At 36.3% G+C, this 16,961-nt stretch overlaps 2 protein-coding genes across 2 annotated transcripts; one reads left to right on the top strand and one right to left on the bottom strand.

Moving 5' to 3' along the window:
- Positions 1–7,036: 7,036 nt before the first annotated feature.
- LOC120067034 lies at positions 7,037–7,957 on the top strand. The gene has a single exon (XM_039018408.1). The coding sequence runs from the start codon at positions 7,455–7,457 to the stop codon at positions 7,893–7,895; it is 441 nt and encodes a 146-aa protein (XP_038874336.1). The 5' UTR covers positions 7,037–7,454; the 3' UTR covers positions 7,896–7,957.
- Positions 7,958–8,150: 193 nt separating this feature from the next.
- Positions 8,151–16,643, bottom strand: LOC120067033 (putative phospholipid-transporting ATPase 9). Its single transcript, XM_039018407.1, has 12 exons — positions 16,326–16,643; positions 15,344–15,858; positions 12,386–13,743; positions 12,016–12,126; positions 11,652–11,928; positions 11,325–11,413; positions 11,138–11,246; positions 10,355–10,564; positions 10,147–10,272; positions 9,944–10,042; positions 9,626–9,817; positions 8,151–9,023 (listed from the first exon to the last, which is right to left on the bottom strand). Exons 2-12 carry the CDS (start codon positions 15,740–15,742, stop codon positions 8,403–8,405), a joined length of 3,591 nt encoding a protein of 1,196 aa, XP_038874335.1. The 5' UTR covers positions 15,743–15,858; positions 16,326–16,643; the 3' UTR covers positions 8,151–8,402.
- Positions 16,644–16,961: the final 318 nt, after the last annotated feature.

Below are 16,961 nucleotides of genomic sequence, written 5' to 3'. Positions count from 1 at the left end.
AATTCATCATTATTTTCTGTAAAGCAGCTCTGCTCATTTACTTGAACATGAGGGAGAGCTCTTTTACTCAATCTCTAATAACCTTAGCTGAGGGGAGCCATTTTGCCCAATCTCATCAATTTTGACAACATAGATCTTATGTGCACATAGAACTACCAAACCTTCGGTAACAAGGATCTCCATATAGTTGGGTACTTTACCATATCTTCGATACCATGCTTAAGAGTAGGTTTTACATACAAGCATAAATCATTTTAATTTTACATAAATTCTTATCATACCACAACGTACTCATCATGCTATAAGAAAACCTTAAATAGCTTAGTCAAATGCTAAAATATGACATACAGCCTAATTGGAACGCATAGAGGTTATATATGAAATATGTCTTTAAACTATCAATCAGGTGTACTATGTCAATTTCTAGTACTTAAAACATGTGTTGGGAGAATCAAGTAAAAATCAACCATGCGTTAGAAGCTCACTAGGAAAACACTTAGCAAATATTTGAAAACTAGCCACTCATTGTCTTTGAGTTATTTCCTCATAAGATTGTAGGCCTCCTTTATAAGTTGCCCTGTAAAGTAATAAGAGCCTTTGGTTAATGTCGAGCCCCCTCTTGAGGATAACTTCACTAACAAAATTTTAACATATGCTAAATCCAAGTGTAGTTCAAACACATCATCTTATTCCTTTTTACTCGACGCATCCCTAGTACATAGGTGCTTAACACGTTACGACACAACCCAAAATTTACCTTGTAATTGATCAAGTGGGTGGTAGCACGCACATGGAATCCCTTGGCATCAGACACGTCTGCCTCGCCTATTTGCATGTTCGCCCACACTTAGCCTCAGCCGATCAACTGCTTGCTTATACATGGGTTGCAGCTGCCTGCTTGTTCATCCAACAAAAATTCCAGATTTAACTTTTAGCTTGAATAACTTAAATTGTAGACTTAATCTCATGAAGTTTCCTTCTAAGGGCTTATTCCCATACATCTTAACTAGCATACTTTAAAATTTTTTCCTCTGATTCCTCTCCACGAGCTTGGAATTTACCAATATTTACAACTTGTCCAAGTAGCCTAAGATTCTCAAATACTTGAGGAATTCTTTGACCTTCAACTCAATTCCATGGGAATTTTTTTCCGGCAGTCTTGAATTAGTTCCTTCACCGTTTTCAGCTTCAAGTTGACAGCAACTCTTCTTTCGTAGCATGTATGAAATGCCCAAACCAAGCTCTTCAACTCAAACGTCTTTTTGTACTAAGGCTGCATGACCAACTAACTTTCTTAGGATGACAACTGAGGCACTAACCCTACTTAAGTTATCTAACCACACTACTTAGCCCACTAATTCAGTGATTAAGCTAGGTGCTTAAGTCTTTTACCAATGCCCAGGTTACGTCCAAGCTAGCCTTCCATTTCGATCAATGCATACCTCAGCTACCGCCGCACATCTTTGCTCAACGCATCACTAACCAACGCATGTACTGACTTTAACTTAGACACTCATGCTTAAGCCTGCCGATCCTCAACACCCCCTTAACCTCTAATACATCTCGACGTCTATCATGCGTTCACCTAGGCAAACTCAACTGCCATCATATAGTCATCTTAGACTTTTACTATCCTCCAAGTAGTCGTAGATGCATGCCTCCCATTAGACTTAGCCAATTTCCTCCCTTAAACTCTTGAGCCTGTAGGAAAATCATGCGTTCCTTATTTCTAATTTTTTTTTATTTCCATCTAAGTGTTAGCTCCCCTATCTCACTTTAGAGCACAACTTCTAGCACTTAGAAAAATTCCTACTTCCTTTTAGCTTGGCTTCACACATACCTCCCTTTGCCTTAACCTCCCCAAATTCCTCTACTTTCACACACATACCCATATAGTCTTCCATATAAGTTCAACTATCACAAACGTTGTAACTACATGCTCACAGAAATTTAAAAAAACACAATTAGGATAATTAAACACATAATTAGGAGGAGTTAAACATAATTAACTAGTAAGATAAATTTAGGGGTTTATAATTTACCTTCCTTTTAGAGAAATTTCGTCCTTGAAATTTGCCTTAAGCTTTAACATATGAACAGGTGTGGATATTTTCTTTTCATCTACTCCTTAGCTTCCCACGTGACTTCCTCTACTCCACGGTTCTTCCATAAGACCTTAACCAATGGAATAGTCTTGTTCCTCAACACTTGTTTTTTTCTATCTTGAATCTGAACTGATTTATCTTGGTACGATAAATTTTCCTTTAACTATACTAGCCAATCTTAAAGAATATGGGTAAGATCTGGTACATAATTTCTCAACATAGATACATGGAAAACATCATATATCTTGGATAACTCAGTAGGTAAAGCTAACATGTAAGCTGCTGGTTTGATTCATTCAACTATCTCGTAGGGTCATATATATTTTGGGCTTAACTTACTTTTACTGCCAAACCTTAGTATCCCTTCCCATGGTGATAACTTAAGAAATACTTGATTTCTGATTTCAAACTTGAGCCCTCTTCTTCTTCTATCTGCATAACTTTTCTATCTATCTCGAGCTGTTTTCAAATTTTCTCTTATTAACTTAACATTTTCTAATATTGTTTGTACCAACTCTGGCCCTATCAACTGTCTTTCACCAACCTCATTCCACAAATTAGGGTTCTACATGGTCTCCCGTACAAGGCTTCATATGGAGCCATGCCAGTGTTGGAGTGATAATTGTTATTATATGAAAATTCTATCAATGGTAAGTGTGCATCCCAGCTTCCTTTAAACTGTAACACACAAGCCTTCGACATATCCTCCAACGTCTAGATAGTTCATTCTGACTATCCATCCACCTGTGAATGAAATGCTATACTAAAATGTAACTTTGTACCAAACGCCTTCTGTAAACTAGGCTAGAACTTTGAGGTAATGATATTTTCTGGGTATTTCTAATAATATCAAGTGTTATTCCTATACCACACACGAATCCAACCAATCACAACTAGCCCGAGAGAGTTTCCACTATCCATTCCGAGTTATATTAGTGATAGCACAATCATCCCAACTGTCGAATCTCGTGCAGCAGGAAGAAACAAAGACACAGGGAATGGGTTACCTACTCTTAACGGTCAAAGTGAACCCTTTCATTCCAACAATCCCTGTTTGATGCAATGGATATTGGAGCCCCAAACTGGCTCATAACTCAATCAACATACATTTTAGTTAATTGATCAAGGATAGATGTGGCTCTGATCGGCAAAAATTTTGCCCTTTTGGTCATTAACAAGCACCCAAATACCATCGTAACCACTAGGTGTCTTGGGTAGGCCAAAAAAAAAAATCCATAGTCATATGGTTCCCATTTCCACTTAGGTACATGAAGTGGGTTAAGCAAACCTACAGGTCTCTAATGCTCTAGCTTAACTTGCTGACAGATCAAGCATCTATCTACATAACTAGTTATATCCTTTTTTATTCTAGGCTACTAGTAAGACCTCTTTAATGTCCTGTACATCATAGTGCTACCTGGGTGCATAGCATATGCTGAACTATCGGCCTCTTCTAGCATTGCATTCTTCAATACCTCATTATTAAGATTACATAACCTGCATCCCTTCATCAAGGTTCCAACCTGTCTAAAAAACATAGTATGATCTCTATCGTTGACTAACTTCTTCAACTAATGCTAATTCTCTTTCTTTAAAAATATAGAAGAAGGGAGTCTATGCCCCAATGTCCGTCATAAAAGGGCCAAGCCATAACAGATGAGAAGCTTTACGACTCAACTCTAACATAATTACTCTAAAATAGCTGGCTCTTTTAGGTACTTGAATATTTTCCAACTGTTCTGGACCATTTACGGTTATTGCTTCTATAAACATAGTAGTTAAATAATCCCAACGTGTTATATAAGGTAGAGTATGTTGTTTGAGCTTTGATAATCTCATCTACTAATGTAGGCCTTACCTGGAAAATGAGCTATCATTTCTCCCAAATGGTCTACTATCAGTGCTAAATTAACTCCCCTAAGTTCCTACAATAACCTTCCCCTTAGAGAACTCAACACATCTCTAGAGTAGCTCGACATCCTGCTCAAAGCATCTACTACCATATTAGCTTTACCTGGGTGGTAGTCAATGGTGAAATCATAATCTTTAATTAACTCTAGCCATCGCCTATGTCTCAGGTTTAGTTCCTTCTGATCAAAAAAGTATTTTTAACTCTTATGTTCTGTAAAGATGTGACATTTCTCACCATATAGGTAATGTCTCCAAATCTTCAGTGCCAATACCACAGCTGCTAATTCTAAATCACGAGTAGAGTAGTTACCCTCATGCTTCTTCAATTGTTTAGATGCATATGCTACTACTTTTCCATCTTGCATTAACACACATCATAACCCCTGTCTAAATGCATCAGAGTAAATCTTAAATTCTTTCTCTGGAATTGGAAGGGTTAGGATTGGTGCATTCACCAATCTTTGCTTCAAATCTTGAAAACTTTGTTCACAACTATCTATACATTCAAACTTCACATCCTTTCTAGTTAAACTAGTTAATGGAAGGGCTATTTTTGAAAAGCTCTCTACAAACCTGCTGTGGTAACTTGCTAACCCGAGGAAACTACGTACCTATGTCACTGAGGTAGATACTTCCACTTAACTATAACTTCTGTCTTTTAAGGATCAAAGCTAACACCTGCCCGACACTACGTGCCTCAAAAACACCACCTGGTTGAGCTAGAACTCGCATTTGTTGAATTTATCATATAGCCGCTTCTCGCGTAATGTTTGCCAAACTATCCTCAAATGCTCTATATGCTTTTCTCTGCTATAAGAGTAAATTAGGATATCATCTATAAAAAAAAATTATAAATTGATCTAAGTATGGATGAAATATCATGTTCATCAAATCCATAAATATCGTTGGGGCATTAGTTATGCCAAATGGCTAACCAGAAACTGATAATGCCCATATCTAGTCCGAAAAGCTATTTTAGGGACATCTGATTCCCTAATTTTCAACCGACAATAACTCGATCTCAAATCGATCTTGGAGAACACGGATGCTTCCCTCAGTTGATAAAACAAGTCATCAATACGAGGTAATGAATACTTATTCCGTATAATTACCTTGTTCAACTGCCTGTAATCAATGCAAAACCTAAGGGTGCCATCTTTCTTCCTCACAAATATAATTGGCGCTCCCTAAGGTGACACACTAGGCCTGATATAGCTTTTATCTACTAGTTCCTACAACTGAGCCTTCAACTCCTTCAACTTAGCTGGTGAAGTAACCTCAAATGCATGGAGGGACCACCGACAACTGCAACGAGCAATGTGAAAAAGTTGTCTGACACGTCTGTGTTGTGACCTTGAATGGCAGGGAATGTTCTCTCGCGTCTAGCTATATAAGCAGTGACCCTGAAAGATAGAGGGGAGTCGGTGGTAAATCATTCATTTTCCTTGGAATTCAGATAAATCCTTCTTGGAACCCTCACGACGTGAACTGGATAGTTTGAGAGAGTCATCTTCTTCCTCCATCCATCATTACCACTACCGCATAGCAAAGAAGCATACCCAAGTTCAAGCAGGCTGAGCAAGACATTGTCACTGGAAGTTTGTGCATTATTTTTCCTCCATCATCTTTCTTTTTCTCTATTCTATTCTTTAATTTATAAAACATGAACTCATCTCTTTCATCATCTATAATACTTTTACTTCTTCTTTTACCCTGAGTAGCTAAATCATTAGTGGGTTGGGGTGAGTTATCATCTTTCTGACGAACATAATAAGAGTAGAAGTTCATTTTGCTCAATGCATTGGTATTTCTAATTCTTGATTCCATCTAACTAATCGAATCAAGTGGTAATAGTTAACCACTCGAGAGAGTAAGTGGTTGTGGATTTCATTAATCAAAATAAGAAGTAGCTTTAGAGACAAAGACAACTTTATGTTTAAATAACCTAAAGCATGCATCATAGAAATATGAAATGTATAGCTAACTCACCGAAAGGTGGAGGATTTCTTTGGTTATGAACATGAACGAAAACTTGATATTATGTTCAACAGATTGATGGTATTCATCTCAATCCCACTTCCCTCATCTACATATTTTTCTTATATTTTCATCCTACTTCTTCACAGTACACACTCACTCAACTTCCATCGTCACTGAACTTTCTATTTTTCTGTTTTCTTTATATTTTGAAACTTCATATGAACATCGTTAAACTTTGGTCTGTGAACCTGAGTAGAACATCATTACTAGATTAGTTGGAACAAACATAAATCCACATGTTCGACGTTAGTCCTCACTAAAAAATACTTCTTACTAAGTCTATATTTAGACTTTTTAAAAGAAAACTTGTGGTTGTAGTAGATTTATTCCATAATTATTTGAGCACTGTATATGAGATAACACCAATTTAACAAGATCCAGCCAATATCCACCCACAAAGATCAACGAATGTGAAGCTGAAGATTAAACCTTGAGAACATGCATTCCAAGGCTTGAATTAAGTACACAAAAAGAAAGAATAAAAAGAACCATACGTTACAAATTCAACCAAATATTACTCAAAACCAATTCAAATGCAAGAACTTACTCTATTATTAATGATTGAAATGCATATTACTTGTGGCGCATCTTCAATTTCTTGATATCATTCAATTCCAACATTTACATTTTAAAATAAAATCACTTCTGATAAAAAAAAAATTAAAAAAGAAAGATTAATAAGTCCAGAGTTACTTGTTCTTTAATTAGTTTTATAATTTCAAGAAGCCACTTAGTTTATCTTTAGATATTTATGTTTAACTCTTAAACAAAATTTAGATTCTCAGATACTCAATAGTCATGATCAACTAGATTATAGCTAGTAAAAACATGTATTCTAAATCTTCATTCTAATCTCCACTATCACATGTTTTCGAATTAATAGAAAAAAAAAAGTTTTGGAAAATATTTTTCAAAGTTCAAATAAATGGATATTTGGGATAATTCATGTTTTTTTTTTTTTTTTTGACATATCATGAGCTGATCAAGGTGATCTTAGAAAGCTTATGAAGGAAAGTATCATTTTTCTATGATTCTAGAATCCAGACTTTGCTTAGATTTGGCAGTCTTGGTCCATGAGACCCCAAAAGGAAAGGCATATAGTTTGCCTTGCTCTTCAACTTTAACATTACCAAATCTTATCTGTCAAACCCATATGGATGCTACAGAAAAAGTTAGATTTGAAGTTAAGCAATGATGTAAAGGAAAATTCCATTTTGCTACTTTCTTTGCATTCCCAACCACATATCAATCATCTTTGCTTTACCCTTTCTAATACCTCCCCTTAACCCAAATCCATTTTCAAGACAGGGAACTAATTCCTCAACAAGCAATGTCTTCCTTTTTTTATCATGTTCTTCTTTGCCATCGCTCCCTTCCTTTCAACCATTTTCCGCAACCATGGAAGATACGAACACGCTAGCGGCCGACTGCATTGTCATATGCTGTTGCTGCCAATGCCTGGCATTGCAGATCGTTCTCCTTTTGTTACTCAAGCTTCCGTGGAAACTCGTTCGAAAGACTAGAGAGTTTGCAAAGAGAAGGCTAAGAATGAGAGAAAAAGAGGAAAAGATGGTAGGGAAAGAAAAGGGTAGTGATTATAGAGATAAGCTTAAAGGAATTAGTAATGGAAGATGTATGAGAAGTGAAGAAAATGGGTTGGGCTTGAGTTGTATGGAAGAGATTGAGAAGGTTATGCAGGATTTGCATGAGAAAGGAGAGTTTGGTTTTGGAAGCTTTTGGGGACATGGTAATTCAATTTCAGGTTCCTGCAGAGATGAACAGCAATATAGTCCTACAAATGTACAGTATCAATTAATTCAAGTAATTCCTTCTACATGAGATGGCCTTTCTATTTCTCTATTTATATCCATTCTTCATTTCCTGCTGTTTTCCTGAAAAAAGTGACCAATACATTAGAAATAACTAACATAAGCAAAGAGAGGAAGAAAGGCATAACCTAGTACATAAACCTTTTTTTCTTTCTTTTCTTTTCTTTCTTTTTTTCCCCTTTCTTTTGTATATGAGGGAGGGGGAGAGGCACAAACTTTGAATAGTCTGTGAATCTATGAGGAAAAAAATTATATTGAAATAAAATTAAAGAACCACAAGGAGGGCAGCTGATTATTCTGGCATAAAGACATGAACTATAGCTGATCTCTGAGCTGTCTATTGTACAAAGTACATGATAATTTTGAACAAAATCCTTCCTTACGAGGAAGCCAAGAATAATAACTTTCCAATCATTGCATCACAAAGCAGATTGATGCATCTGTACAAATCAGTCAATGTAGCAACTTCCAAATATAAACATACAGCAATCAATCTGCATCTCTGAGAAAGAACATACTATGATTTTTCTCTTCTTATTCTGGCTGCCAACCGAGCAGTGAAGCCCACAGTTGTTGGTCTCAACGAGCTTTGCCTGACCATATTGACAAACTCGGGATCATCTATCTGCCCCTGACCATCGTGCCTTATCCATTGTATTTTTTCATGGTACATGGGAAAGAAATTCAACTGTAATGCTGAGTATATGAAGAATGGAGTGAGAGTAGAGATCACCACAAATATCAGGAGAACCCAATAAGATGCAGCAGGAGCAAGGGCTTCGAGAAACACGCGATATGCATTTGTCGAAATGCTGGCAGGAAAGGCTCCATATATCATCAGAAAAAGGTACCAGATAAGGATTGAAGCCCAGATGAAAATATGTTGTAACAAAGTGAAGTAGCTAACAGAGAGTGCCATCTGCAAGTTGACAACCCAAACAACACATGACAGCATCGTTGCTCCGAGAATATCCCTCCCCACGGTTTTCCCTTCGGGATTAAATGCTTGATGCTGCATTCCACTTGTGCAGAAAAAGAAAATGATCAACGCACTACACAGACCATTAAACATCCAGCCGAGTATCCTAACCCAGCTGAACAGGACATTCTGCACACCTTGTTGGTACAACATAGGAAACTGCCACATCAAATGCAAGGGTTTAGAATACGTCGATCAGACCGGAAACTATCTTTTAAAGATAAAGTGAGATGTAAGCTTAGTTTTAGTTTATTTCAGACTTAAATTTTCAATATTAGATAATATGAGGTCTTATCGAAACCAAATGGTATGAGAGGAGTCTTCAATCTATCTTATAAAGAGTGTGAGGTCCATTGAATTTTTCAAGGTGAGATCCTCAACATGTCCCCTCAAGATGGTACCTCTTTTGGATTCACCATTATTGATCGGATCCCAATTTTTTTTTTTTTTTTTTTATTAGACCAAATACCCGTTTGGATTTTATGAGCTCTGATACCATATTAGATAACATAAGACTCCATCTCAAAAAATCAATTGGCAATGAGAGAAATGACCCATCTATTTTATAAAGAATGTGAGGTTCCTAGAATTTTTCAGTATGGGATCCTCAACCTTCAAAGGGTGCTGAGAATTCATAATGTATAATTATTATTATTTTGCAATGGTCTTCTAGGTGTATATATAATGCATACATGCATACTATAGAACTAGGAATTAATAGCCCCCCCACAAAACCAGGAAAAAGAATGGCACATTTTTACCTTGAGGCAGTATCTTGCAGACACGTCTTGGTCAAACACCCCGAGAGCCACAACTGGCAGAGATGAGAACACGACGTTGTAGAGTGACATAAACCAGTCGTTATATGCAGGTTGTCCAGAGAACGAAGCGTATGCCTCATATAAGAAAAGCGTAAAACCAAATGTGAAATTCTTGTAGAAAAAGTAGCAAATCTGCCAAAAAGAAAAGCCGGCAAATAAGAGATGTTAGAAGAGAGAAAAATTACTTTCTGAAAATAAGATTTGACTAAAAGTTTTATATATGAAAGTCGGAGTATCCATCTTGGTGAATGGAATTACCATTGATGATAATCTCCTGTAACACCAATGTCCATGCACAAGTAGAAGACGCTCCAAATATCTGAACTGAGCAATTGCAATATCACTCGACATGACTGCCTGAGGTGATCAAATGTGACGAAATGCAACAGAAAATATTAGATACAGAACAAAAGGCTAAAGTAAATAACTTGGCACAAATAGCATAATAGGTGCGTTCATGCCTGCATCCCTTCGGCACCACTGATTCCAACTCCAATATCTGCTTCTTGAAGCATCCCAACATCATTTGCACCATCACCAATTGCTAATGTTGTTTTCCCCGTTGCAAGTTTAACCAACTTAGTGACCTGAATTTTATTTCCACATTGTTGAGACAATGAAATTTGAAATGACGCTTTCAAACATTGAGATAGAGATCTAAACAATTACCGTTGCCTTTTGCTTTGGAGATGAGCGACAACAAATAACAGACGCACATCCAATTGCAAGGTCAAGGAATGCATTCTTCACATCATCCTCTAGAGCATAAGTAAGTGATTTCCCATCAATTATCAATGCATAAACCTCAGAGCTTCCACTTGATGCAGTGAGCTGAGATCTTGCCCGAGTTATCTTGTGGACAATACCTTCTTTTGATGCCTAAAAGATCATCAGAAATCCTAAGAACATGCTATCAATTTAACCATTTAAACTATGTAGAACCACGTTGTGAAACTTCCTCTCAGTTCCAACACTACAGCTCCATCACTTCCTCAGTAAAGAAAAACTAGATTCAACATGTATATTCCATACTACACAGCAAAGTTACCAAAAATTGGAACTATTTTTATATTAACGTTTCCTAACATAAACAAAAATGCTGCTATAATTCAGGATATTAAAGTTAAGTGCTGACATTCTTAGGCCTATTTCCTGTATGTTTGGGTTTTCATTTTTGCCTTTTTGTCAAAAGCTAATGGCATTGTAAAAAAATAAAAATGGAGTAGACCGCCAGTCCGCCAGTTCACATTAGACTCTTCAATCAAGATAATAAAATAATAAAATAGCTAACATGAACATAGCTCAATTGATATAAAACATGAATCCTTGACCAATAAATCAAAGGTTCAAATCTGTCACTCCGCATAATGGTGAACTAAAAAATAATAATAATAGAATAACTAAAATTCATTATGCAGGTAATAAGAGGCCGTGGCCTGTATATAGATTTACCTTAGTGATCAGATCCTTGTCTCCCGTCCTTTCTAAGGCTTGAATTTCTGGTGTCTCCAGAGTGATAATAATCTGTTTCATTCCTTGTCTAAGCAAACTACAAGCAAAACTGCAAATTTCCAGTCTTGGGTGAGTAAAAATATTTGTCACCAACATGAAGGAAATTTTATTATTTAGAAAGCCATACCCAATATTGATTGCAGTCTCCATCTTGTCCCCAGTCAAAACCCAGATCTTAATCCCAGCTTGAGCAAGTTTGTCTATGCATTCAGGGACCTAGTAAGCACAGTGGAAATGTGGAAAAGGTTCAATTTCAAGTCCAATGATATCAGAGTCAAGAAAGTAAGAGGCTTACGAAAAAGGATGGAAGGGAACAAGGACTCAAATATAGAAGAGTAAAACATATTCTGACCCTCTCAAACCTCCAATGGAGGGAATCCTTCATTAGGTCACCCCCAAATCACAGTGTCAAGAAAAATGGTAAACCATTGATAAACCTAAGCATTCCACTCACCCCATTTTGAAGCTTGTCCTCAACTGCTGTGGAACCAAGAAGAATTAAATTCCTTTCAATGCGATCTGTTACTTTATCAATCATTGAGTCTCTCTCTGCACTAACTGAATTCTTCGCTTCATAGAATTTCCCATCAAATTCCTTGTATTCCTCCTCATCAAGTTCACGATAAGCAAGTACCAAGGTCCGTAGGCCTGCATCAGCATATTCATTGATATGCTCCTTCGTTTTCTCTTCAAATTTGGTAGCATTCTTCGCAAGCCTCTCAAACATGACACTGCATGGATATCACATTATGATGATACATTGACATAAAGTAGATGTAAGGACTTGCATGAAGATGGTATGATCACGATTCACATACCTGTCAGCACCTTTGCATAGTAATAGTATCTTCCCTTCTTCATCTCTAACTATGACAGACATCCTCTTTCGGGCGCTATTAAACTCCAAAACATTTAAAAGCTTATATGACCTGCAAAATTTAAAAATTAATAAGTAGTGCAATAGTCTTGCTAACGCCACAATTCACATAGAAACAGTGTGAGAAGAAACATTCTGACCATCCATAATTATCAATGCAAGCACATATAAGATGCAGTAAACAATCAGAATCAGGCACGCACGCTAATCCACATTTCATGCATGCGCATAAAATATATTATAGAGTTGACTGTTCAACAGGAAAGGAAAGAGAGGTTCTTAATGAAATTTAATGCCAAAGCTAGACTAACCTTTCGACCTTCCTTCCAGATTTAGGATCCAATTCACGAATTGATATACTTGTCTGTGTCCTCTGGTAGAATTCAAAACCAACTTCTCTGGCAGCAATTACAAATGCTGCTTCATCTGGCGATTCAGCTTCATACGAAACCTTTCCTGTGTTTTCATCCACATCAGGAATAGCTGTATGACAAGTTGCAAGGAGGCGGAAGAACTTCTGAATGACATCTGCATGAGGTTCATTAACCCAGTTTCCATTCATAATCCTTTTGTCCTTAAAATTAAAGCCTTTCACAGAGGGATTTGTATCTGTAGCATCCTCATTGTGCTTATAGATATTTCCATTGCCATTACCATTAAGCATTGGCATACCATTTCTGCCTTCCATAGCTCTCTCAGTTTCAGTGACACGACTGCCATAAGCTGTTCCGGCCACAGAACACTTGATAAACTCCATTGAGTTACAGGTCAAAGTGCCAGTCTTGTCAGAGAGTATAGTGTCAACTTGACCAAGTTCCTCATTCAAATTGGAGGTGCGGGCATGTGCTGGTTTGTCAGCTTCTTCATAGTACATGTGAATGTCTTGATTGATGAAGATACTCTGAAGAACTTTGACAATTTCAATAGAAACATACAATGATATAGGGATAAAGTAGTTATACAACATCAGTGCAGTCAGAAAGTGAAAAATTGCAGCACCTGGTGCATTCTTGGGATCAAAGAAAATAGTAGAATCATCTGGTCTAAGATACCATCTCTTTGTCCTCCCATTTTTCAGATCATCTTTAGTCATGACGCCAAAGACTATAGATCCAATAAATGCCAGCATGAATAGAATGCAAAACAGAAGATATATGATTTTATCCATCTTCTTCTCAACTTTGCTTCTCTTGGAAGGCGGATCAGTAGAATTTTGAATAACCTTTGAATCTTGACCAGTAAAGACAACAACCCCGTATATATATTCTGTGTTTCGGAGTTTGGAGTCTCTCAGGAGAAGATTTTGTGGAGAAAGTGGATATTGTTGCTCTTCAAAGTCCATGCTTCCAACAAAGGTATAAAGATTTGCATTTGGGTCTTCACATTTGATTGTAGCCTTAAAATCACGGAAGCTAGAATCCTCATTTGCAAATGCAGTTACATCCAATGCTTGCTTTACCTTCAGATTTGTTTCCCCATCAAGGTTCATCGTTTCTACGTAACAGATTCCATCCTCATAGCATGATGAAATTAAAAGAAGGTCGGCTGGAAAGTATTGATCCTTTTCAACCTTCATTATATCTCCGACCCTCAAAGTTTTCCATTCAGTAAAATCAAAGACTCCATTGCCTCGATGAACCTTAACCTTTCTATTATTTACCTCAATATCCTGGATAAACACCCACTCAAAAAATCAAGGAAGTGCAAAGATTGACAAAGAACAGTCTATTATTTTATCATGATTCATTACAAACTGTGAATAACAAATTAATTCTTACTTCAGCAAGGAAGGGCATGCCACTTTATTATTATTACAATTAGTTGAAAAGGCTAACTAACTAAAAATCAATTGTATATCTTCCATGGAAAATAGCGATTTCTTTTGAAATGGGTAAAATATAGATTTGATCCAGGAAGAGAGATCATATTTTGATTTATTATAATAATAGACCCAACACAAAAATATTTCTCCTCATACACTCCTACAATGTTTATAAATGTAAAGGATAAAGCACATACTTTCCACGTAGGTTGATCCTAACAGGAACACTTACACCCAGGTACCAGAGAACTAGGCAATTTTCTTTTTGCCCCACAAATTTATTCTTACCCTCTTACAGATTTGTCTTTAAAAATTTTCATCTCAACTTCTTTAAATTTTATTCCAATTTTTCACTTAAACTTAACAAATATTATTTCATACGACATAAAATTCTAAGAGTAAAATAATAAAATAATAAAATAATAATAATAATAATAACAACAACAATAATAAATGTTTATTTCAATACGTTTTGAAATAAATGACATCATCTTCATTGTATGTCACAACATTCATTTTTTTAATTAAAAAATATTGGAAACTTTTTCCACTCAAAACAGTTCAAAGTAATTTTCAATTATATACAAAGTTAAATGAGAAAACTGACTTCGACCATACTTAAGGAAGAAAATAGCTAAACTGACTTCGACCATACTTAAGGAAGAAAATAGCTCAATTGACTACAGCATGAGGAGAATTTGGAATATCATATATTTAATATATCATAGTATTTATAGCATCCTTAATATTGCCTCAAATTGAACTAAAATTTCCAGAAGATCTGATCGGACCAGTCATTGTCATAAAAAGAATTTTTCTTTAGAAGACTAGTTAGGATTTTGGGAGACCTCCTATCATCAAGACGACATATTCTAGGAGAAGTAAAATGGGGAATGGCAGGGAAAACGATTAAGTGGGCTCAGTCTGGGATCGTGAGAGAGTAAAGGGTGTTTGGGGGACAATGGGAAGTAGGTATTTTCTGACTAGTCTGGTGTCTATGAGCAGGAAGAACCAGCTCTCTCTCTACAGAGTGTACAGGGATTTTCCAGTAGTTCCAATTTGGGAAGATCCTTAGTTTTCAATTGTGGATTCATAACATCACTGTATATCGAAGAAGTCTCAACACAACAGTGTTGCTGAGATATTTGGGACTCGTTCGGCTATTTCTTGTGTTGTTTGATTTCTGCTGCTCAAGGAGCTTGGATGCCTAACAGATTTAAAAAGGTTTTTCCATCTTAACATTAAAGAAAATAAAACTAGAGGACTATTTTATGTTCAGCAGTATCTTTTTCATCCTTAGAGATATTTCCTTATATTTCAGCACATTATGCATAATAAACTGGATAATATTTACAAAAATATCGAAGTTAATCATACCTAGTTAACTATCTACATACAAACATGCATATAGATTATGAAACCAAATAAAATAGAGAACAATTGTTACCTGTGCCTGTCGTCGCCAATCTTCAATACCTTCTTTAATCATAGTCGCGATAATGACTGCAATAAGAGGGATAATTGCGCTGACAGCAGTAAAAGGAGCAAGAGGAGTGAAGGCTAGTATTCCAGCAACCAAGAAGTAAAAATTAGCCACCCTTCTGAACTGCTCAAACAAGGACTTGGGCAAAAAATTGATGGGTGTATACTTTGTAGACCTGATGGAATTGTTAACATAATTACGCATTCGAACCTCCAAACAATCAGGATCATTACAGAAAACCACCCGGGAGAACCCGGGCATCCCAATTTGTGAATGATCTTCATCTTTCAATGATGCTCTTCCACAAGCAAATGAATAGATCTTGCTTAGGCGCAGCTTCCTCTTTCGGTTTTCAGTCCTCATTTTCTCCAGGACCAACACAAAATTTAGTCAAACACCAATACAGACCGCCACTTTCAGCCCCAGCTGAAATTCCCCAAGTCTTCAAACTAAACCAACTTGAAACATGTAAGTTCCTCCTGGTAAAAACAAGTTTCCAACGATAAATGGCAGGTTATTTATGTCCAGCAGTAACACCCCAATAGGGGGAAAAAAACCCAAAATACGAATTTCAAATCCCCAGAAACAGGAAAATCAAAGTGGCAATGCTCTGAGTCAAACCCCAGAAACAGTTATCACACAAAAGCTGAAGCCAATGAATGGAAGAAAGAGCTAAATGGCAATTCAAACGAAAACCCACTAAACTTCCTTAAACAACCTATCAAAAAAAGGCAGAGAAATGCGGAAGAACAGGAGAAAGGAAGAAACAGGGAAGAAGCGGCAAAGTATAAACACTGGTCTGGCCACCAAGGGAGAAAATTCAAACTCTGATTTCACCCTTGGATTGTAATCTAGAAGCAATCAAGTGGGGCTTAAATAAATGCTCCCAATCAACCAACCAACCAATGAAAGTTAATAATTAAAATGAAGGGGTTGAGAGAGATACCTTGAATCGAAGAACGAAGACTTTGATTCCATCTCAAGGGATATTTTTTTGACTTCCCAAGAGGGGTTTAATTAAATCCTTACGCGTGAGGTCTAATTCCCGTTATGACCATGTCCATTTTCCGTCGTTTACCGGAAAGTATCAACGGATGGAGAAAACAAGAATTTAGTAATATTAAATTGCAGGAGAAATTTGCAGCAACTTATATAAAAGAATCTACACACAGAAACAATCAAAGAATGGAGTGAGCTGAAGCGGATCACAATTTTTCTTCTAAACTTCTGTTCATCGCTGCTAAATTTCATTTCCCGGGAAATCTCACATGCGGCACAAATGTTAGATATAATTTCTTTCTTCTTTCTTCTTTTTTCAACAAAGCAATTTCCTTTTTTCGCAAGCTTTACATTTTTAGTTAAATTATTAAAAAAAATCCAGGTCAAAAAAAGTTTTAAATACATTTATGATTAGTTTTGGATTGAAATCGTTAATGATTTATTTAGAAAATGGTCCTAAACTTTCAAATATATAAAAATACACTTAAATTTTAAAAAGTTTTAAAATATCTTTACTATTACAACATAAACAAAAATCATTAATATCCCGTTACATAAATAACTCTAAATTATAAAACAAAAA

Source organism: Benincasa hispida, chromosome 12 (assembly GCF_009727055.1).
Source record: "Benincasa hispida cultivar B227 chromosome 12, ASM972705v1, whole genome shotgun sequence".
NCBI classification, from domain to species: Eukaryota; Viridiplantae; Streptophyta; class Magnoliopsida; order Cucurbitales; family Cucurbitaceae; genus Benincasa; species Benincasa hispida.
This window is presented reverse-complemented; position numbering and strand designations above follow the sequence as displayed.